This window comes from Lissotriton helveticus, chromosome 11, assembly GCF_964261635.1.
Source record: "Lissotriton helveticus chromosome 11, aLisHel1.1, whole genome shotgun sequence".
Classification (NCBI taxonomy): Eukaryota; Metazoa; Chordata; class Amphibia; order Caudata; family Salamandridae; genus Lissotriton; species Lissotriton helveticus.
In genome coordinates, this window is record NC_136072.1 from 4,740,443 (window position 1) to 4,764,604 (window position 24,162).

A 24,162-nucleotide genomic window follows, 5' to 3' on the forward strand; every position below is an offset into this window, starting at 1 on the left:
TAATAGGGAGATAAAATTATCGCCGCTTTAGCGGGAAAAATTCCCTATGCCCCTTTAACTTTCACGTCACAGGCTATAATCCTGCTGAGTTGACTCCGCCTTCATGTGGATGAATAGGGACCTTCATAGTGGGTTATGGGGCAGTTGTTATCAGAGCTTTATATCTTCAGTGAGTCTTGCTGCCACGCGGGCTCTTATTATTATTAGGCCTGCGCGGTAAACTCCGCTCTGCTCGCAGAGTTTGCAGGGTCTTTCCCAATCCATGTAGAGCACAGGGTTTCCAAAAACTCTACATAGCGGAGTAGAGTTTTTTTCTATCTTGTGGCTAGCCAATGTTAAGTTGGCCAGCGCAAGTGAGGAAACTTCCATGCTAGGCCATTTCTCCATGCGGGCAGTCATGGCAGGTCGCCACTGCTAGTGTTGAGGAAGCTGCTGCTCAAGTAGATCATCTCCTCGAGTGGCTTTTCGAGTTTATTTTACAGCGCAGAACAAACACCCAGTGCTAAAAATCAACGTGAGCAGCATGGCTTACCACGCTCTGTCGCATGCGGAACTCCACTGAGCGAGGTGGAGTTTTTTCTCACTTCGCCGAGTTAACTCCACAAACTCCGCCCAGGTCTAGGATTAAACATTAGACCACAGCTGTGATTCTGTGCTCTACCCATGTGAACAACCCCAAGCTATGACCAGCGGCACACCGAGTAATGTTGGGAAAAGAAGGTCAAGTTATGCAGGAGTGTCTACGCAGATGGAAACTTCCAGCAGTTCCACTACAGTGGGTCATTGTGATGTCTGCAGCTTGTCCAAGGCCATAGTACTAGTTTAGTAGAGTAAGGAAGGCTGTATCAACATGTCCATCACAACTCTAGCATAGAGACGTACAAAAAGAGTGGTTGACCAGGTAGCTAAAATGTATGACCACCACGGCATTGAGATACTTAGCCACTTGATTTTATGGAAGCACCATTATGGAAGTCCACTGGCCAATGAAACCCTACCAGTCCCAGGGCCATGCTTCTGGATGGACTAGAGATGACACCGGCCCTTTCACATGAGTTGTCGGTCGTTGGACCGAAGATATTGTCAGGGACACTGCAGCCCCTCCGTAGGCTGGGTAGTCGCACAAATTCAGTCAATGTGTGTTTAGACATTTTTTAATTATCTTCATACTATGGTGGCCGATCTGACAAAATGAGAAATTCATAAAATAGAAGCACCGGCTTGCAGAGCTCAGGCCATCAATCACCGGTGAAATACAAACAAGAAGCTGCTTCTGTGAAGCAAAGTTCTCCCTTCTCAGTAGATTAAAAAATCACACAAACAGAACTCAATATACCAGATGATTACTTGTGCCCAAGATCCACCCATGACACATAGTTGACCTAACTCAGATCAAAGATGAACATTAATAAAACATTATTTAAAATTCTGATTCAAATTGAATATTAAAATTATTCCTTTAATCCTGCGTTGAATACTCAAGGAATTATCTATGAGCCCACTGTAATGTACAAGAATAAAATAGTAAATCTGATCTACAATACACGTGCTGGGCAAACTATATTCTGTCTGTGCAAAGGTCTGCATTGCTGCATCACATTTGTTGTTTACTCCTTCAACAGTCACCAAAACAAAAACATTGTCCACCATGTAGCTTGTGTTAAAATGCAGAAAAGCACACGCCTACACTGTGGGTTGTAGTTAGGTGGTGGTTCCAGCCTTGGGCTTTGGTTGGTGGTTCCAGCCTTGGGCTTTGGTTGTTGGGTATTGGCTCCAGCCTTGGGCTTTCGTTGTTGGGTGATGGTTCCACCTCTGGCTTTGGTTGCTTGGTGGTGGTTCCACCTCTGGCTTTGGTTGCTTGGTGGTGGTTCCATCTCTGGCTTTGGTTTCTGGGTGGTGGTTCCACCTCTGGCTTTGGTTGCTGGGTGGTGGTTCCAGCTTTGGTTGCTGGGTGGTGGTTCCAGCCTTTGTCTTTGGTTGTTGGGTGGTGGTTCCAGTCTTTGTCTTTGGTTGTTGGGTGGTGGTTCCAGCCATGGGCATTGGTTGCTGGTTCCAGCCTTGGTCTTTGGTTGCTGGGTGGTGGTTCCAGCCTCGGACGTTGGTTGTTAGGTGGTGGTTCCAGCCATGGGCTTTGGTTGGTGGTTCCAGCCTTGGGCTTTGGTTGTTGGTTCCAGCCTTGGGCTTTGGTTGCTGGGTGGTGGTGGTTCCAGCCTTGGGCTTTGGTTGCTGGGTGGTGGTTCCAGCCTTGGGCTTTAGTTGCCAGGTGGTGGTTCCAGCCTTGGGCTTTGGTTGCTGGGTGGTGGTTTCAGCCTTGGGCTTTGGTTGCTGGGTGGTGGTTCCACCCTCGGGCTTTGGTTGTCTCGTCGTTGTTGAAGACCGGGTTGCTGTGGACCTCCATGTTGCAGTTGACGTCCTTGCTGCTGGGGTCTGCATACTCTACTGTCTTCACCGGTGGCCACTCAGGATCGGCTTCCAAAGAAATGCGCATCTTTTTGTAGTTACTGCCTGGCTTCACCCTGAAAACCCTTTTCAGCCACTGCCAGAGTTTCCGGTTGTCGAGGATCACATCCTGCAAATAGGACACATTGTGATGTGTTAGAGGCAGAGTCTCTTGCTGAAACTGTTTATTGGTCTGAGCTCTAATGATCTGAATGCAGGAAGCAGCTTAAGGCAATTACAACATAGATTTGTGATGCTGCAGCTGTCCAGAAAACAATGACCATATGAACACTAAAACAAGACTGGTCTCAAAATGGACCCTTCACCACTACCCCCTGCATGACACCCAGATCCATATAATGTCCCTGTGACTCCCCCCTGCTCTCCACCGCCTTCTCACTTAGGGAGCTCTTCAGATATCCCAGCTGTGGGCAGGGACAGGACTTGGTGGGAAATGGAACAAATCTCATCCACCCCCTCTCTGTTCTTCACCATCATCTAAACTGTGAGCAAACAGGATGTACAGAAAATGGTTATAAGCTTTCTTCCCAATTTAAGGATTCGGTTGTCTCACCATTGTCACCTGCAATATCTTCAAGTTTTCTGTCTTGTGCAGAATTGAAACACTCTACCGTGACAGCTTGGGAGAAAAATCGCATCATATCAGGAGCACTTCTAATTTAACTGCTGGTAGTGGTCCCCCATTTGTTTGCACAGTCTCAGATCACAGATGTGTGACAACCATTTTGCCACACTGTGTGGACATTGGTAGAAGCAGAGTGAAGTGCGACCCTCAAGTTAGCCTGTGAGATCAGGTAAGAGAAGCCTGGGTTAGGAAAGAGCATCTGTAGATCTGGGAAGTGATCATTTGTGAACCATCTGCTAATAGACTACCCAAAGTATTCTTCTGCCAGGCTGGTGTTCGGGTGGTAAGGGAAAATTAGGAGGAATGAGATCCTTACCCTGAGGCCCTGGGTGGGAGCATCTGGGAGGAGGAAGGATACAGATGTACGAACATTGGGTGGAATGAGGGGCTTACCCTGGATGGTTCAGGGTGGGAGCCTCTGGGACGGAAGAAGGACACAGATGCAGGAACATCTGGCGGAATGAGGGGCTTTTCCTGCGTTGTACACAGTGGATGGATCTGGGAAGGAGGAAGGCCAATTTTTTTCCCCTGCCTCTGCTGGAGTAAAATATGCTGGAAAGACACCCCAGGCATTGATGTAGAAAATAGACCTGTGTCCAGGAGTACATCTTTTCAAGCTCAATAGGGGCTGGGGGGGGGGGGCAATGATGCTGTGTCTCTAGCTTACACATATGACAGAACTGCTTAAGAGGGTTAAGGGTGGCCGGTGGGTGTCAGAGGGTAGGAAGTGGGTGCCAGATGGTAGGAGGTGGGAAGTGAGTGTCAAAGGGTAGGAGGTGGCCTGTGGTTCCCAGATGGTAGAGGGTGGGTAATGGCTGCCAGAGGGTAGGATGTGGGCAGTAGTTGTCAGAGGATAGGAGGTTGTCAGTGGTTGTCAGAGGGTAGAGGTGGAAGTGGTTGTTTGAGGGTAGGAGGTGGGCAGCAGTTGTCAAAGGATAGGAGTTGGGCAGTGGTTGTCAGAGGGTAGGTAGTGGGCAGTGGTTGTCTGAGGGTAGGAGGTGGCAGTGGTTGTCTGAGGATAGGAGGTAAGCAGTGGTTGTTTGAGGGTAGGAGGTGGGCAGAGGTTGTCAGAGGTGGGCTTGTCTGAGGATAGGAGGTAGGCAGTGGTTGTCAGAGGGTAGGAGGTGGGAATGGGGAGGTGGGCAGTGGTTGTGAGAGGGTGGGAGATGGGCTTGTCTAAGGATAGGAGGTAGGCAGTGGTTGTCAGAGGGTAGGAGGTGGGAATGGGGAGGTGGGCAGTGGTTGTGAGAGGGTGGGAGATGGGCTTGTCTGAGGATAGGAGGTAGGCAGTGGTTGTCAGAGGGTAGGAGGTGGGAATGGGGAGGTGGGCAGTGGTTGTCAGAGGGTGGGAGGTGGGCTTGTCTGAGGATAGGAGGTGGGCAGTGGTTGTTGGAGAATAGGAGGCAAGGAGTGGTTGTTGGAGGATAGGAGGCTGGTAGTGGTTGTCTAATGGTGGGAAGTGGCAGTTGTTGTCAGAAGGTGGAAGGTGGGCAGTGGTTGTAATAAGGGGAGGAAGTGGGCTGTGGGTTTCAGAGGGTGGGAGGTAGGCAGTAATTGTCAGAAGGGCAGGAGGTGGGAAGTGATTGTCCGAGCATGTGAGGTGGGCAGTGGTTGTAAGAGGGTGGGGCTGGGCAGTGATTCTCAGAAGGTGGGAGGTGGGCAGTGGTTGTCAGAGAAAAGGAGGAGAGGAGTAGTTGTTGGAGGATAGGAGGCGGCCAATGGTTGTTGGAAGGTGGGAAGTGGGCAGTAGGTGTCAGAGGGTAGGATATGGGCAGTGGTTGTTACAGCATGTGAGGTGGGCAGAGCTTGTTACAGCATGTGAGGTGGGCAGTGGTTGTAAGAGGGTGGGAGGTGGGCAGTGATTCTCAGAGGGTAGGAGGTGGGCAGTGGATGTTGGAGAAAAGGAGGTGGGCAGTGGTTGTTGGAAGGTGGGAAGGGGTGGTGGTTGTCAAAGGATATGAGATGGGTAGTGGTTGTCAGAGGGTAGGAGGTGAACAGTGGTTGTTGGAGGATAGGAGGTGGGTAGTGTGTATCAGATGGTAGGAGGTGGGAATGGGGGGTGGGAAGTGGTTGTCAGAGGGTGGGAGGTGGGCTTGTCCAAGGATAGGAGGTGGGCAGTGGTTGACAGAGGGTAGGAGGTGGGCAGTGGGTGTCAGAGGGTAGGCGGTGGGAAGTGGGTGTCAGAGAGGGGCAATGGTTGTCCGAGGATGGGAGGTGGGAATTGGGTGGTGTGCAGTGGTTGTCAGAAGTGGGCTTGTCTGAGGATAGGAGGTGGGCTTGTCCAAGCATAGGAGGTGGGCAGTGGTTGTCAGAGGGTAGGAGGTGGGCAATGGGTGTCAAAGGGGGCAGTGGTTGTCAGAGGATGGGAGGTGGGAATGGGGAGGTGGGCAGTGGTTGTCAGAGGGTAGGAGGTGGGTATTGGTTGTCAGAGGACGGGAGGTGGTCAGTTGTTGTCAGAGGATGGGAGGTGGGCAGTGGTTGTCAGAGTAGGAGATGGGGAGTGGTTGTCAGAGGGTGGAAGGTGGGCAGAGGTTGTTGGAGAATAGGAGGGGAAGGAGTGGTTGTTGGAGGATAGGAGGCTGGCAGTGGTTGTCTAATGGTGGGAAGTGGCCAGTCATTGTCACAAGGTGGGAGGTGGGCAGTGGTTGTAATAAGGGGGGGAAGTGGGCTGTGGGTTTCAGAGGGTGGGAGGTAGGCAGTAGTTGTCAGCAGGGCAGGAGGTGGGCAGTGATTGTCCGAGCATGTGAGGTGGGCAGTGGTTGTAAGAGGGTGGGGCTGGGCATTGATTCTCAGAGGGTGGGAGGTGGGCAGTGGTTGTCAGAGAAAGGGAGGAGAGGAGTAGTTGTTGGAGGATAGGAGGCGGGCAGTGGTTGTCGGAAGGTGGGAAGTGGGCAGTGGTTGTCAGAAGATGGGAAGTGGGCAGTAGGTGTCAGAGGGTAGGATATGGGCAGTGGTTGTTACAACATGTGAGGTGGGCAGTGGTTGTAAGAGGGTGGGAGGTGGGCAGTGAGTATAAGAGGAAAAGGGTATGTGCAGTGGTTGCAGAAGGTGGGCAGTTGTTACAGGATAGGAGTGGGCAGTGGTTGTCAGAGGATAAGAGGTTGGCAGTGGTTCTCAGTTTGTTGTCAGAGGGTAGGAGGTTGGCAGTGGCTATGAGAGAATATGAGGTGGGCAGTGAGTGTCAGAGTTGGGCAGTGGTGTCGTAGGATAGGAGGTGGGCATTGGTTGTCAGGGGGTGGGAGGAGGGCAATGGGAGGTAGGCAGCGGTTGTCAGAGTATAGAAGGTGGGCAGTGCTGTCAGACGGTGGGAGGTGAGCAGTGTTGTCAGAGGGTAGGAGGTGGGCAGCATTTGTTACAGGGTAGGAGGTGAGCAGCTGTTTAAGTGGGTGGGAGGTGGGCAGAGAGTGTCAGAGGGTGGGAGGCGGGCATTGTTGTTGGAAGGTGGAAGGTGGGCAGTGATTGTAAGAGGATAGGAGTGGGCAGTGGTTATCAGAGGGTACAAGGTGGGCAGCTGTTGTCAAAGAGTAGAAGGTGGGCAGTGGTTTCCAGTGGGTGGTAGGAGGGTGGGCAGTGGTTGTCAGAGGATAGGAGGTGGTCAGTGGTTTTCAGATGGTAGGGGTTGGTAGTGGTTGTCAGAGGATGTGAGGTGGGCAGTGGTTGTCAGATGGTAGGGGTTGGGAGTGGTTGTCGGAGGATAAGAGGTTGGCAGTGGATGTGAGAGGATATGAGGTGGGCAGTGTTTGTCAATGTGGCCAGTGGGTAGTGGCTGTCAGAGGGTGGGAGGAGGGTGGTGGAAGGTGGGCAGTGGTTGTCAGAGGGCAGGAGGTGGGCATGGGTGTCAGAGGATAGGAGTGGGCCCAGGTTGTCATAGGATGGAAGGTGGGCAGTGGGTGTCAGAGGGTGGGAAGTGGACAGTGAGTGTCGGAGGGTGGGAGGTGGGCAGTGTTGTTGGAGGGTGGAAGGTGGGCAGTGGTTGTCAGAGGAAAAGGAGGTGTTCAATGGTTAAAGAGGGTATGAGGTGGGCAGTGGTTGTAAGAGGATAGAAGTGGGCAGTGGTTGTCAGAGTATAGAAGGTGGGCAGTGGCTGTCCGAGGGCGGAAGGGGGCAGTGTTGTCAGAGGTTGGAAAGTGGTCAGTGGTTGTCGGAGGAAAAGGAGGTGTTCAATGGTTGCAGAGGGTATGAAGTGGGCAGTGGTTGTCATAGGATATGAGGTGGTAAGAGGGTGTCAGAGGATAGGAGTTGGGCAGTGGTTGTCAGTGGGAAGGAGGTGGACATTGGTTGTCAAAGGATAGGAGGTAGGCAGTGGCTGTCAGAGGGTGAGAGGTGGGCAGTGGTTGTCGGAGGGTGGGAGTTGAGTGAGAGGTAGGCAGTTTTTTTTTAGAGCATAGGAGTGAGGCAGCGGTAGTCAGATGGTAGGAGGTGAGCAGCAGTTGTCATTGGGTGTTAGGTGGTCAGTGAGTGTCAGAGGGTGGGAGGTGGGCAGTGGTTGAACGAGGATAGGAGTGGACAGTGGTTGTCAGAGTATAGAAGGTGGGCAGTGGCTGTCCGAGGGTGGAAGGGGGAAGTGGTGGTTGTCAGAGGAAAAGGAGGTGTTCAATGGTTGCAGAGGATAGGAGGTGGGCAGGGGTTGTCAGGGGGTGGGAGGAGGGCAGTGGGAGGTGGGCAGTGGTTGTCAGAGTATAGAAGGTGGGCAGTGGTTATCAGAGGTGGGCAGTGGTTGTCAGAGGATAGGATGTGTGCAGGGATTTCCAGAGGATAAGAGGTTGTCAGCGGTTGTCAGAGGGTGGAAGGCAGGCAGTGGGTGTTACAGGATAGGAGGTGGGAAGAGGGTGTCAGAGGGCAGGAGGTGGGCACTGGTCATAGGATAGGAGTTGGGCAGAGGTTGTTGTCAGAGGATAGGAAGTGGGCAGTGGTTGTCAGAGGGTAGGAAGTGGGCAGTGGTTGTCAAAGGGTAGGAAGTGGGCAGTGGTTGTCAGAGGGTGGGACATGGGCAGTGGTTGTCAGAAGATAGGAGGTGGGCAGTGGTTATCAGAGGGTGGGACCTTGACAGTTGTTGTCAGAGGGTAGGAAGTGGGCAGTGGTTGGTTTGTAAGACATGGAAATCAGGAGCAGAGGACATCCCGAGGTACCAGATGCAGGCACAGGGGGCACGCGAGTGGTGTATTCATCTTCAAAGACAAACACTACTATTTGTATTATGGTTCTAATGCAAACATGTACTTGTGTTGTGGGGGGTGATTTTTTTTTATCGCAGATGATATTTGTCACCTCGGCAAAACCTTGCAGGCAAATTCCTAAAAAGTGTCAGAGTGCCACTCTCCTTCAGGACACTATATGATAACTTCGACGACCAAGGGCATCGACCCTAATTCTCCCACTAGCAACGCCACCCAGCCGACCCTCCTCACCTGGACTCCTGTCACCACAGAAGACACCGAATAGACTACGAAGAGCATTCACTCTGGAGCACCCAGTGGGCCCTGCCCGCTGCTCATCTTTCGCATGGCTGCCTCTGTCCATCATAGTTTGGTGTGATGGCGATGAAATGTACCCACGAAACAGGCACGTTCTTTGACAAATGGAAACACGCCGAAGTCAAACCCCTCCGCAAGAAGCCCTCCGCAGACTCGACGGACCTCAAGAACTCTCTCCTCCCTTTCGCTGCCAAAGTCACCGAGACAATTGTCAACACCCAGATAACGCACTTCATAGAAACCAACAACATCCTGGACTCATCCCAATCTGGATTCCGCAGCAACCACAGCACAGAGACCGCTCTACTAGCCACCACGGACGGCATCAGCACTCTCCTCGATGAAGGCCACACTGCAGCTCTCATCCTACTAGAACTCTCAGCAGCCTGCAATACCATCTCCCACCGTACACTAGCCACCATTCTCCACGACGCCGGCATACAGGGAATCGCCTTAGACTGGATCCACGCTTTCCTCTCTGGCAGAACACAAAGAATAAGACTCCCACCTAAGACTCCCACCCTTCCTCTCCAAACCCACTGAGATAAGATGAGGAATAACCCAAGGATCCTCCCTCAGCCCTACAGTCTTCAATATCTACATGGCCCCCGTTGCAATCATCATCAGAATACATGGCCCTTGCATAGTGTCCTATGCCGACGACACCAAATTCATCCTCTTCCTCACAAAGGAACCCAACATTAACGGGATCAGTTTCAAGGAAGCAATGAAGGACAGTGCATCATGGATGAGCAGCAGCTACCCGAAGCTCAACACAGAAAAAATGGAAGTCCTCATCCTCGGATCCACCCCTGCCGCATGGGAAGAAGTCTGGTGGCCCCCAGCCCTCGGAATCCTTCCTACCCCCAAAGACCACGCCTGCAACCTTGGCATCATACTTGACTCCACACTCACCATGAACCGACAGACCAATGCATTATCCTACACATGCTTCAACAGCCTCCGTGTACTCCGCAAGACCTTCAAATGGACCCCCCAGAGTCCAGGAAGACCGTCAGCCACGCACTCATTACCAGCAGGCTAGTCTATGGATACGCTCTCTATGGAATCAACAAATCTCTTCTTCACAGACTCCAGACCGTCCAGATTGCCGCCGCCAGACTCGTCCTCAGAATCCCAGGACACAACCACATCACCTCTGAGACCTCCACTGGTTCCCCATCAAAAAGAGTTACCTTCAAGCTGCTCACACATGCCTACAAAGCCCCCCACAATGCGGGACCCCAATACCTCAATGAAAGAATCTCCTTCCATGCCCCCAAGAGAAACCTCCGCTCCACCGACCTAGCCCTTGCCAAAATCTCCCGCATCCACTGAGCCCGAACGGAGGGTGGCAGATCCTTCTCCTACATCGCGGCCAAGACCGGGAATGAACTTCCCCTTAGCATCAGACAAAGCCCTAAACTGCAAGCTTTCAGAAAAGACCTCAAGACCTGGCTTTGCTTATGACCCCAGAGCTGCCCAAACTCCCCCGCGACTTGAGACACTCATGGGTGAGTAGTGTGCTCTACAAAACCCCGATTAATTGATTGATCCTTCCAGAAAGGCCTCACCAGGGGTCGGTCTGGAACCAAAACTATTAATCGGCCCTGTTACTCAAAATAAATCAATACACTTTTACAGAATATCTTTCTAATTTAATTCCTTATGCTAGGAGCTCTTTGTTGTTAGTCTTTAATTCGCTGATAATATTCTTACCTCCACAAAAGACAGCACGACAAAGCAGACGACCAGCAGGACGAAGATGTGCACCCGCCACAGCATTGGGAGACAGACGAGCTGGCGAGGCAGAGGGGAAGCACACATTACATGGGTAGGATGTAAGCATTAACATATGTGTTCATTAATTAATTCATTGCTAGTGAAAGGATATTCAGCACCAAGCAAAGTACACGTGAAATAAAGCAACAGACAGAAGGAATATAGAACCGAGGGGCATATTATCAAGGACGGGCGATACATTATCGCCGCTTTTATCGGCAGGAAACTGCCGATAAAGCGGCGATAATGGGCTTGATAATATGCTCTATGAATTCCGATCAAAGCCCATGTTAGATGTGAAGACATCTAACATGGGCTTCGATTGGAAATCATAGAGCATATTATCAAGCGCATTATCGCCGCTTTATCGGCAGTTTCCTGCCGATAAAAGCGGCGATAATGTATCGCCTGTCCTTGATAATATGCCCCCAAGTCCTGTGCATACGTATTAGGGTGAAGGTTTTAGTGTAAAAACAGTGTAAAAACGGTTGTGAGACGGTGGCAGAGTCTCTACGCCGCTCAGCCACTCAAAGCTACCGCAATTGTGCCCCGTGCATGTTATATTTGTGGTGGGTGTTAAAACGCGAAGAGCCTGTCTTTTAATACTTGTTTTAAAATCACATCTGTTGAATCACTAACGATGTTGTTTTTTAATTGAGCACTGTCACTCAACGACACGCTTTACACTCATACCACGCACATATTGACACTGGGGTGAATAATACCCCATAGCCCTTCCTTGAGTACAAAGAGGAGGGAAACGATATTTACCGACCTTAGGAAGCCTGTGCTCGTCTTTCCTCCTGACCCGCCCCGTTCCGACGCGGTAACCAGTACCGTTGCGCGGAGGGCGGGCCAGGGAGAGCCAGTCACTTCCTGCCGGGACACTCCACGAGCGGTTAGCGCTCTAGTGCACCTATCTGGAGAGCCTACTTAGGCGGAGCCCTGACCCAGGTGAGCTGCGGTTGTGAGACGGTGGCAGAGTCTCTACGCCGCTCAGCCACTCAAAGCTACCGCAATTGTGCCCCGTGCATGTTATATTTGTGGTGGGTGTTAAAACGCGAAGAGCCTGTCTTTTAATACTTGTTTTAAAATCACATCTGTTGAATCACTAACGATGTTGTTTTTTAATTGAGCACTGTCACTCAGCGACACGCTTTACACTCATACCACGCACATATTGACACTGGGGTGAATAATACCCCATAGCCCTTCCTTGAGTACAAAGAGGAGGGAAACGATATTTACCGACCTTAGGAAGCCTGTGCTCGTCTTTCCTCCTGACCCGCCCCGTTCCGACGCGGTAACCAGTACCGTTGCGCGGAGGGCGGGCCAGGGAGAGCCAGTCACTTCCTGCCGGGACACTCCACGAGCGGTTAGCGCTCTAGTGCACCTATCTGGAGAGCCTACTTAGGCGGAGCCCTGACCCAGGTGAGCTGCGGTTGTGAGACGGTGGCAGAGTCTCTACGCCGCTCAGCCACTCAAAGCTACCGCAATTGTGCCCCGTGCATGTTATATTTGTGGTGGGTGTTAAAACGCGAAGAGCCTGTCTTTTAATACTTGTTTTAAAATCACATCTGTTGAATCACTAACGATGTTGTTTTTTAATTGAGCACTGTCACTCAGCGACACGCTTTACACTCATACCACGCACATATTGACACTGGGGTGAATAATACCCCATAGCCCTTCCTTGAGTACAAAGAGGAGGGAAACGATATTTACCGACCTTAGGAAACCTGTGCTCGTCTTTCCTCCTGACCCGCCCCGTTCCGACGCGGTAACCAGTACCGTTGTGCGGAGGGCGGGCCAGGGAGAGCCAGTCACTTCCTGCCGGGACACTCCACGAGCGGTTAGTGCTCTAGTGCACCTATCTGGAGAGCCTACTTAGGCGGAGCCCTGACCCAGGTGAGCTGCGGTTGTGAGACGGTGGCAGAGTCTCTACGCCGCTCAGCCACTCAAAGCTACCGCAATTGTGCCCCGTGCATGTTATATTTGTGGTGGGTGTTAAAACGCGAAGAGCCTGTCTTTTAATACTTGTTTTAAAATCACATCTGTTGAATCACTAACGATGTTGTTTTTTAATTGAGCACTGTCACTCAGCGACACGCTTTACACTCATACCACGCACATATTGACACTGGGGTGAATAATACCCCATAGCCCTTCCTTGAGTACAAAGAGGAGGGAAACGATATTTACCGACCTTAGGAAGCCTGTGCTCGTCTTTCCTCCTGACCCGCCCCGTTCCGACACGGTAACCAGTACCGTTGCGCGGAGGGCGGGCCAGGGAGAGCCAGTCACTTCCTGCCGGGACACTCCACGAGCGGTTAGCGCTCTAGTGCACCTATCTGGAGAGCCTACTTAGGCGGAGCCCTGACCCAGGTGAGCTGCGGTTGTGAGACGGTGGCAGAGTCTCTACGCCGCTCAGCCACTCAAAGCTACCGCAATTGTGCCCCGTGCATGTTATATTTGTGGTGGGTGTTAAAACGCGAAGAGCCTGTCTTTTAATACTTGTTTTAAAATCACATCTGTTGAATCACTAACGATGTTGTTTTTTAATTGAGCACTGTCACTCAGCGACACGCTTTACACTCATACCACGCACATATTGACACTGGGGTGAATAATACCCCATAGCCCTTCCTTGAGTACAAAGAGGAGGGAAACGATATTTACCGACCTTAGGAAGCCTGTGCTCGTCTTTCCTCCTGACCCGCCCCGTTCCGACGCGGTAACCAGTACCGTTGCGCGGAGGGCGGGCCAGGGAGAGCCAGTCACTTCCTGCCGGGACACTCCACGAGCGGTTAGCGCTCTAGTGCACCTATCTGGAGAGCCTACTTAGGCGGAGCCCTGACCCAGGTGAGCTGCGGTTGTGAGACGGTGGCAGAGTCTCTACGCCGCTCAGCCACTCAAAGCTACCGCAATTGTGCCCCGTGCATGTTATATTTGTGGTGGGTGTTAAAACGCGAAGAGCCTGTCTTTTAATACTTGTTTTAAAATCACATCTGTTGAATCACTAACGATGTTGTTTTTTAATTGAGCACTGTCACTCAACGACACGCTTTACACTCATACCACGCACATATTGACACTGGGGTGAATAATACCCCATAGCCCTTCCTTGAGTACAAAGAGGAGGGAAACGATATTTACCGACCTTAGGAAGCCTGTGCTCGTCTTTCCTCCTGACCCGCCCCGTTCCGACGCGGTAACCAGTACCGTTGCGCGGAGGGCGGGCCAGGGAGAGCCAGTCACTTCCTGCCGGGACACTCCACGAGCGGTTAGCGCTCTAGTGCACCTATCTGGAGAGCCTACTTAGGCGGAGCCCTGACCCAGGTGAGCTGCGGTTGTGAGACGGTGGCAGAGTCTCTACGCCGCTCAGCCACTCAAAGCTACCGCAATTGTGCCCCGTGCATGTTATATTTGTGGTGGGTGTTAAAACGCGAAGAGCCTGTCTTTTAATACTTGTTTTAAAATCACATCTGTTGAATCACTAACGATGTTGTTTTTTAATTGAGCACTGTCACTCAGCGACACGCTTTACACTCATACCACGCACATATTGACACTGGGGTGAATAATACCCCATAGCCCTTCCTTGAGTACAAAGAGGAGGGAAACGATATTTACCGACCTTAGGAAGCCTGTGCTCGTCTTTCCTCCTGACCCGCCCCATTCCGACGCGGTAACCAGTACCGTTGCGCGGAGGGCGGGCCAGGGAGAGCCAGTCACTTCCTGCCGGGACACTCCACGAGCGGTTAGCGCTCTAGTGCACCTATCTGGAGAGCCTACTTAGGCGGAGCCCTGACCCAGGTGAGCTGCGGTTGTGAGACGGTGGCAGAGTCTCTACGCCGCTCAGCCACTCAAAGCTACCGCAATTGTGCCCCGTGCATGTTATATTTGTGGTGGGTGTTAAAACGCGAAGAGCCTGTCTTTTAATACTTGTTTTAAAATCACATCTGTTGAATCACTAACGATGTTGTTTTTTAATTGAGCACTGTCACTCAGCGACACGCTTTACACTCATACCACGCACATATTGACACTGGGGTGAATAATACCCCATAGCCCTTCCTTGAGTACAAAGAGGAGGGAAACGATATTTACCGACCTTAGGAAACCTGTGCTCGTCTTTCCTCCTGACCCGCCCCGTTCCGACGCGGTAACCAGTACCGTTGTGCGGAGGGCGGGCCAGGGAGAGCCAGTCACTTCCTGCCGGGACACTCCACGAGCGGTTAGCGCTCTAGTGCACCTATCTGGAGAGCCTACTTAGGCGGAGCCCTGACCCAGGTGAGCTGCGGTTGTGAGACGGTGGCAGAGTCTCTACGCCGCTCAGCCACTCAAAGCTACCGCAATTGTGCCCCGTGCATGTTATATTTGTGGTGGGTGTTAAAACGCGAAGAGCCTGTCTTTTAATACTTGTTTTAAAATCACATCTGTTGAATCACTAACGATGTTGTTTTTTAATTGAGCACTGTCACTCAGCGACACGCTTTACACTCATACCACGCACATATTGACACTGGGGTGAATAATACCCCATAGCCCTTCCTTGAGTACAAAGAGGAGGGAAACGATATTTACCGACCTTAGGAAGCCTGTGCTCGTCTTTCCTCCTGACCCGCCCCGTTCCGACGCGGTAACCAGTACCGTTGCGCGGAGGGCGGGCCAGAGAGAGCCAGTCACTTCCTGCCGGGACACTCCACGAGCGGTTAGCGCTCTAGTGCACCTATCTGGAGAGCCTACTTAGGCGGAGCCCTGACCCAGGTGAGCTGCGGTTGTGAGACGGTGGCAGAGTCTCTACGCCGCTCAGCCACTCAAAGCTACCGCAATTGTGCCCCGTGCATGTTATATTTGTGGTGGGTGTTAAAACGCGAAGAGCCTGTCTTTTAATACTTGTTTTAAAATCACATCTGTTGAATCACTAACGATGTTGTTTTTTAATTGAGCACTGTCACTCAGCGACACGCTTTACACTCATACCACGCACATATTGACACTGGGGTGAATAATACCCCATAGCCCTTCCTTGAGTACAAAGAGGAGGGAAACGATATTTACCGACCTTAGGAAGCCTGTGCTCGTCTTTCCTCCTGACCCGCCCCGTTCCGACGCGGTAACCAGTACCGTTGCGCGGAGGGCGGGCCAGGGAGAGCCAGTCACTTCCTGCCGGGACACTCCACGAGCGGTTAGCGCTCTAGTGCACCTATCTGGAGAGCCTACTTAGGCGGAGCCCTGACCCAGGTGAGCTGCGGTTGTGAGACGGTGGCAGAGTCTCTACGCCGCTCAGCCACTCAAAGCTACCGCAATTGTGCCCCGTGCATGTTATATTTGTGGTGGGTGTTAAAACGCGAAGAGCCTGTCTTTTAATACTTGTTTTAAAATCACATCTGTTGAATCACTAACGATGTTGTTTTTTAATTGAGCACTGTCACTCAGCGACACGCTTTACACTCATACCACGCACATATTGACACTGGGGTGAATAATACCCCATAGCCCTTCCTTGAGTACAAAGAGGAGGGAAACGATATTTACCGACCTTAGGAAACCTGTGCTCGTCTTTCCTCCTGACCCGCCCCGTTCCGACGCGGTAACCAGTACCGTTGTGCGGAGGGCGGGCCAGGGAGAGCCAGTCACTTCCTGCCAGGACACTCCACGAGCGGTTAGCGCTCTAGTGCACCTATCTGGAGAGCCTACTTAGGCGGAGCCCTGACCCAGGTGAGCTGCGGTTGTGAGACGGTGGCAGAGTCTCTACGCCGCTCAGCCACTCAAAGCTACCGCAATTGTGCCCCGTGCATGTTATATTTGTGGTGGGTGTTAAAACGCGAAGAGCCTGTCTTTTAATACTTGTTTTAAAATCACATCTGTTGAATCACTAACGATGTTGTTTTTTAATTGAGCACTGTCACTCAGCGACACGCTTTACACTCATACCACGCACATATTGACACTGGGGTGAATAATACCCCATAGCCCTTCCTTGAGTACAAAGAGGAGGGAAACGATATTTACCGACCTTAGGAAGCCTGTGCTCGTCTTTCCTCCTGACCCGCCCCGTTCCGACACGGTAACCAGTACCGTTGCGCGGAGGGCGGGCCAGGGAGAGCCAGTCACTTCCTGCCGGGACACTCCACGAGCGGTTAGCGCTCTAGTGCACCTATCTGGAGAGCCTACTTAGGCGGAGCCCTGACCCAGGTGAGCTGCGGTTGTGAGACGGTGGCAGAGTCTCTACGCCGCTCAGCCACTCAAAGCTACCGCAATTGTGCCCCGTGCATGTTATATTTGTGGTGGGTGTTAAAACGCGAAGAGCCTGTCTTTTAATACTTGTTTTAAAATCACATCTGTTGAATCACTAACGATGTTGTTTTTTAATTGAGCACTGTCACTCAGCGACACGCTTTACACTCATACCACGCACATATTGACACTGGGGTGAATAATACCCCATAGCCCTTCCTTGAGTACAAAGAGGAGGGAAACGATATTTACCGACCTTAGGAAGCCTGTGCTCGTCTTTCCTCCTGACCCGCCCCGTTCCGACGCGGTAACCAGTACCGTTGCGCGGAGGGCGGGCCAGGGAGAGCCAGTCACTTCCTGCCGGGACACTCCACGAGCGGTTAGCGCTCTAGTGCACCTATCTGGAGAGCCTACTTAGGCGGAGCCCTGACCCAGGTGAGCTGCGGTTGTGAGACGGTGGCAGAGTCTCTACGCCGCTCAGCCACTCAAAGCTACCGCAATTGTGCCCCGTGCATGTTATATTTGTGGTGGGTGTTAAAACGCGAAGAGCCTGTCTTTTAATACTTGTTTTAAAATCACATCTGTTGAATCACTAACGATGTTGTTTTTTAATTGAGCACTGTCACTCAGCGACACGCTTTACACTCATACCACGCACATATTGACACTGGGGTGAATAATACCCCATAGCCCTTCCTTGAGTACAAAGAGGAGGGAAACGATATTTACCGACCTTAGGAAGCCTGTGCTCGTCTTTCCTCCTGACCCGCCCCGTTCCGACGCGGTAACCAGTACCGTTGCGCGGAGGGCGGGCCAGGGAGAGCCAGTCACTTCCTGCCGGGACACTCCACGAGCGGTTAGCGCTCTAGTGCACCTATCTGGAGAGCCTACTTAGGCGGAGCCCTGACCCAGGTGAGCTGCGGTTGTGAGACGGTGGCAGAGTCTCTACGCCGCTCAGCCACTCAAAGCTACCGCAATTGTGCCCCGTGCATGTTATATTTGTGGTGGGTGTTAAAACGCGAAGAGCCTGTCTTTTAATACTTGTTTTAAAATCACATCTGTTGAATCACTAACGATGTTGTTTTTTAATTGAGCACTGTCACTCAGCGACACGCTTTACACTCATACCACGCACATATTGACACTGGGGTGAATAATACCCCATAGCCCTTCCTTGAGTACAAAGAGGAGGGAAACGATATTTACCGACCTTAGGAAGCCTGTGCTCGTCTTTCCTCCTGACCCGCCCCGTTCCGACGCGGTAACCAGTACCGTTGCGCGGAGGGCGGGCCAGGGAGAGCCAGTCACTTCCTGCCGGGACACTCCACGAGCGGTTAGCGCTCTAGTGCACCTATCTGGAGAGCCTACTTAGGCGGAGCCCTGACCCAGGTGAGCTGCGGTTGTGAGACGGTGGCAGAGTCTCTACGCCGCTCAGCCACTCAAAGCTACCGCAATTGTGCCCCGTGCATGTTATATTTGTGGTGGGTGTTAAAACGCGAAGAGCCTGTCTTTTAATACTTGTTTTAAAATCACATCTGTTGAATCACTAACGATGTTGTTTTTTAATTGAGCACTGTCACTCAGCGACACGCTTTACACTCATACCACGCACATATTGACACTGGGGTGAATAATACCCCATAGCCCTTCCTTGAGTACAAAGAGGAGGGAAACGATATTTACCGACCTTAGGAAGCCTGTGCTCGTCTTTCCTCCTGACCCGCCCCGTTCCGACGCGGTAACCAGTACCGTTGCGCGGAGGGCGGGCCAGGGAGAGCCAGTCACTTCCTGCCGGGACACTCCACGAGCGGTTAGCGCTCTAGTGCACCTATCTGGAGAGCCTACTTAGGCGGAGCCCTGACCCAGGTGAGCTGCGGTTGTGAGACGGTGGCAGAGTCTCTACGCCGCTCAGCCACTCAAAGCTACCGCAATTGTGCCCCGTGCATGTTATATTTGTGGTGGGTGTTAAAACGCGAAGAGCCTGTCTTTTAATACTTGTTTTAAAATCACATCTGTTGAATCACTAACGATGTTGTTTTTTAATTGAGCACTGTCACTCAGCGACACGCTTTACACTCATACCACGCACATATTGACACTGGGGTGAATAATACCCCATAGCCCTTCCTTGAGTACAAAGAGGAGGGAAACGATATTTACCGACCTTAGGAAGCCTGTGCTCGTCTTTCCTCCTGACCCGCCCCGTTCCGACGCGGTAACCAGTACCGTTGCGCGGAGGGCGGGCCAGGGAGAGCCAGTCACTTCCTGCCGGGACACTCCACGAGCGGTTAGCGCTCTAGTGCACCTATCTGGAGAGCCTACTTAGGCGGAGCCCTGACCCAGGTGAGCTGCGGTTGTGAGACGGTGGCAGAGTCTCTACGCCGCTCAGCCACTCAAAGCTACCGCAATTGTGCCCCGTGCATGTTATATTTGTGGTGGGTGTTAAAACGCGAAGAGCCTGTCTTTTAATACTTGTTTTAAAATCACATCTGTTGAATCACTAACGATGTTGTTTTTTAATTGAGCACTGTCACTCAGCGACACGCTTTACACTCATACCACGCACATATTGACACTGGGGTGAATAATACCCCATAGCCCTTCCTTGAGTACAAAGAGGAGGGAAACGATATTTACCGACCTTAGGAAGCCTGTGCTCGTCTTTCCTCCTGACCCGCCCCGTTCCGACGCGGTAACCAGTACCGTTGCGCGGAGGGCGGGCCAGGGAGAGCCAGTCACTTCCTGCCGGGACACTCCACGAGCGGTTAGCGCTCTAGTGCACCTATCTGGAGAGCCTATTTAGCCATCGCCCTCTGTGAGCGCGCAGCGATCGCGCGCAGCGTCGCCGAAGCAACGCCGAAGACCAGCCAAAGAGCTGCCCGTCTGCGCCCGTCCGCGACAGGACGAGGCAGACAGAGGTACCGGTGCTATTAGGCGATCCCACGATGGTTCCTGACATCGAAGGTAGTAACCTTGTCACTTATGCACCCCAAACCCTCCGACTCCTTCAGCCAAGGGTGAAATGTGATACACGGCTGCAATATAAACAGCTCGAAGGAAGTTTTTCATGCCTTCAATGTCGTTTCCAGTCAGACTTGACTGGAAATAATACTTGCGCTAAAACTACTGTCACTACAACTCCCCCAGAACTTAAATGTCTCCTGTTAAATGTGCGTTCCATGCCTAAGCACCAATTACAGATCTGGGACCTTATTCATGCAGAACAACCTGACCTTTGTTTTTTTACAGAGACCTGGATGAAACCCCATACAACTTCCGCTGTTGTGTTGGGGGTTCCCTCAGGATATAGAATTATGCATGTTGATAGGCCCAAAAAAACTGGTGGTGGCTTGGCGATCATATGTAAGGACACGTTTAAGTTAACCACTTTAGACCAAATATGTAGTCCAATGATGGAAATCATGATTTTTAAAATCACACTGGGTAGTACTTCCTGGAAAGGAGCCCTCCTGTATCGTCCACCCACTCCTAACCCTGACTTTGCCCTGCTCCTTCTGGAAACACTTGCCCCCTCATATGAGAGCCAAGGAGGATTTTATCCTCCTTGGAGACTTTAATATACATATGGACACTCCTGAATTGCCGGAATCCATCCATTTAACAACTGACCTATCTCACATGGGGCTTAAAATAATTAACAACGGTGCCACACACACAGGTGGTCACACCCTGGATCTTATATTCTCCAACTGTACCAAAATACGCTGTTTACCTGCCAAAAAGATCCTTTGGTCAGATCACTTTTTGGTTGAGTTTTATCTGGCTGGACCAATCAAACAACCTCAGAAAGCTCTGCCCCCGCCTATTCTTCGTCGAGAATGGCATAAAATTTCAGCTACCAATTTGCACAATTACTGGGTGCAACCGATTGTTACGGATATAGACACTGCTGAGTCTGTATTAGAGAAATTTAATCAGTCCCTGAAATCTGCTATTGACACCATTGCCCCCCTTAAACTACACAAGCAATTCCCCCAGTCCAAACAGGAGAAATGGTATACAGCTGATCTTAGGAAAGAAAAGCAAAAATGCAGACGCTTAGAAAAAAAGTGGAGAACATCCAAAAATGAAGAAGCAAGGAAAGCATTCCACGAGGCTCAGTCAGTATATTATAAAAATATAAAATTAGCCAGGAAAGTCCACTTCTCTACTCAACTGGAGGAGGCAGGGAACTGTCCGTGTGAATTGTTTAAAATTTTACGCAATTTTATTAAACCCACAGCCACTGAAAGCACCGATGATGCTTCTCAACTTCTCTGTGACGAAATTTCTGAGTTCTTCGAGGATAAAATAAATTTGATCTATGATAAAATTTTAACCTCTAAAGGTGGGGGTATTTCATCTATTCCCGAAGCTAAATCCGGCACACAGGCTTCAAACTCCCTGTGTGTCATTCCTCCCGTCACAGATCATAATTTGACAACCCTCATTGGCCATATGAAAACAGGCTCTCCCAGCGACCTTCTTCCTGCTAAAATGATGCCCCCTTTGATTTCCATCTTAGGCCCCTCGATCCAGGCAGTTATTAACATCTCCCTGGCCAAAGGCCAAGTCCCCATGGAATGGAAGACTGCGGTTGTAAACCCAATCCGGAAGAAGGCTACCCTACCCTGGACGGATCTATCTAACCTCCGACCTATCTCTCTCTTGCCTTACATCGGCAAATTAACAGAGAAGCACGTGAACACCCACCTCTCCAACTATATCGAGACAGCGGATGGCCTAGATCCCTCACAATCCGGTTTTAGGCCCAACCATAGCACCGAATCTGCCCTACTGGCTGTCACCAATAACATCAGGATGACGCTCGATAGTGGAGGGTCTATGATTCTGGTGCTATTGGACTTATCCGCTGCCTTCGATACGGTGTCTCACGATTTGCTTCTCTGCCGTCTGAGAGAGATAGGATTGGGAGGCATGGCTCTGTCCTGGATGGAGAGTTTCCTCTCCGGCCGCTCTCAAGAAGTCAGATTGGGCCCCCATAAATCCATCGCCAGGGAGCTCACCAGGGGTGTGCCACAGGGCTCTTGCCTAAGCCCCACACTGTTTAATGTGTACGTGGCCCCCCTGGCTGACTTAGTGAGATCTTTTGGGTTTATACCGGTGTCCTATGCCGATGACACCCAACTTCTGTTCCCTTTTAAGACCTTCTCTCCTGCTTTACAAAGAACTTTTGCAGAAGGTATGAGGGCAGTTTCCAACTGGATGGCCAACAACTGCTTACAGTGCAACGTGGCCAAAACAGAAGTTGTACTCTATGGGGAAGCAGTAACATTGTGGTCTAATGAGTGGTGGCCTCTTGAACTAGGACGTGCCCCTATTCCTAAACAGACCGTCAGAAATCTGGGAGTGCAATTTGAACAGTCATTGACCTTCAAAGATCACGTCAATCAGGTTGCGGGTACCTGTTTCGGGGTTATCTCTCTGCTGAGAAGGGTCTTTCCTTTACTCCCAGATCACCACAGAAAGACCTTGGTCCAGGCTTTGGTCGTTAGTAGACTGGACTACTGTAATGGCCATCTTTTGTCAGCTAATGAAGGCCATTTTAACAAACTACAGGTGGTCCAGAATACGGCCGCGAGGTTAATTATGAAGGCTCCTTCCAGGACTCCCTCCAGGCCACTACTGTTGGAACTCCACTGGCTGCCAGTGCGACTGCGGACCAAATTTAAAATCTTATGTACAATCCACAAGTGCCTGATCGGGAAAGGCCCGAAATTCCTCTCCACAGCCTTCCTTCCTTATGTTCCGGGTCGCTCACTACGATCGAGCAATCTCCAACTCCTTAAGGTTCCAAAAATTAAAAAAGCTCGTCAAGGAGGCAAGTCTTTGGCATACACAGGGCCTGTTCTTTGGAACACCCTCCCCCTTGCATTAAAGCTTAGCACTGACCACCTGTCTTTTCGAAAAGCCCTGAAAACTTACCTTTTTTCCAGCATTTAATCCATTTCACTTCCCTCCACCCTCTAGCACTGCTTGGGTTGAGCTGTCGGTTTCTTTGTATGGCTAAGCGCAGAGATACCCCTTCGGGGGTCTATTCAGGCGCTATATAAGCATATAAAATAAATAAATAAATAAAACTTCAAAGAACTTTTCTTGCAGAAATTATGACGGTCGCCATCAGGAATATCTTAATAGGGATTTTTATATCAATCCAGATTAATACAGAAACAAAAGACCAGCCGACACATGTTTCGTCACAACGTGGTACAATTGTGAAGAGTGAAGATTGCACTGCTGCTGCCTGTACTGTGCTTGCTGCTGCCTGTACTGTGCTTGCTGCTGCCTGTACTGTGCTTGCTTGAGTTGCATCAGAGTGAAGCTTGCACTTTGCTGCCTACACTGTGCTTACTTTGCCTCAGAGTGAAGCATGCCCCGCTGCTTCCTTTACTGTAGTTTGTCAGTGTCACTGGGAGGTTGTGTTGTTGCGGTTACCTTCTTACTTTGTTTGGTTTGTGTACGTCTTTCTTTCTGCCTTCCAGTGATTACACGCTGCACCTTGCGCTGCTCTTCCCATTGTGATCCTGATATATTGATGCGCGTAGAGGAAGAACAGCGCAGCGGGCGCATCCTGTCCCGGCATTCTGCAGCACACACAGAAAGAGGACAAATCCTCGAAGGATTGTTTTGGTGTAGGAGGTGCCCCTTGGTTGTTGTGCAAGAAGGAGTCCCTTCCTGCACAAAAACAATCCTGCCTACAATGCAGGCACCCCTGCACCATGACCCAAGGGAGCCTGCTTTGGCGCCAGGCTGCCAAAAGTGCACCAGAGCAAGGAAAGGACAGGACTGGGCCATATGATGTTAAATACAGCGCATTCCTACCCTTTACCTTTCACGCAGTGCAGCGAGGTGGATTGCTTCACTGCGCTGCATGAACGTGTGATAGATATGTCCCTATAGGCAGTAGTTTGTCTCTTTGCTTGTGTGTCTATGCTTGTGTCTATGTCTGTGCTTGTGTCGCTGTGCTTGCATTTCTGTGTCTGTGAGTCCCTCTCTGTATCTCTGTGACTGTGTCCTTGTGGTGATGTCTGTGTGCCTGTGTTGCTGTGCCTGTGTATTTACAATGTGTGTTTACTGGGGCACTTTAGGAAACTCAGAGTATTTTCTGATTCATGACGTAAGATGACCAATATGTGCAGGACTGAGGCACTCAAACCTGCAGTGCCCATCGTAGACACAGGCAGTGGAGGCTTTACTGGGGCATTGTGGGAACGGGTCATTTGGTGGGAGGCATGATACATTTCGATGTTTCTTCGGAAGCCTCCTGAAGAAAGAAGTGGAGCCTGAGCCCCTCCCTTAAAGACCCCCCCAGAAGCTTATAAAAAACTCCCTCTGCAGCTACCAATGCATAGTGGCTTCATGTGAGAGTGGGCGTGGTCACCGCCCCACCGTCTCCCTCTACCAATGCATGGTGGCTTCATGTGAGAGTGGGTGTGGTCACTGCCCCACCCTCTGCCGCTACCAATGCACGGTGGCTTCATGTGAGAGTGGGCGTGGTCAGTGCCCCACCCTCTCCCTCTACCAATGCACGGTGGCTTCATGTGAGAGTGGGCGTGG

The 24,162-nt window shown here is 51.1% G+C and overlaps 1 protein-coding gene across 1 annotated transcript in view; it reads right to left on the reverse strand.

Moving 5' to 3' along the window:
• Positions 1 to 1,438: 1,438 nt before the first annotated feature.
• LOC144791007 (putative cation-transporting ATPase 13A4) overlaps positions 1,439 to 24,162 on the reverse strand; it is a 331,299-nt gene continuing 308,575 nt past the window's right edge. Inside the window, exons 29-30 of the mRNA XM_078665633.1 lie at positions 10,279 to 10,359; positions 1,439 to 2,569 (exon numbers count right to left, since the gene is read on the reverse strand). Coding sequence (XP_078521759.1) covers positions 2,306 to 2,569; positions 10,279 to 10,359 — 345 coding nt within the window. The 3' untranslated portion in view covers positions 1,439 to 2,305. The remainder of the gene's footprint in view (positions 2,570 to 10,278; positions 10,360 to 24,162) is intronic.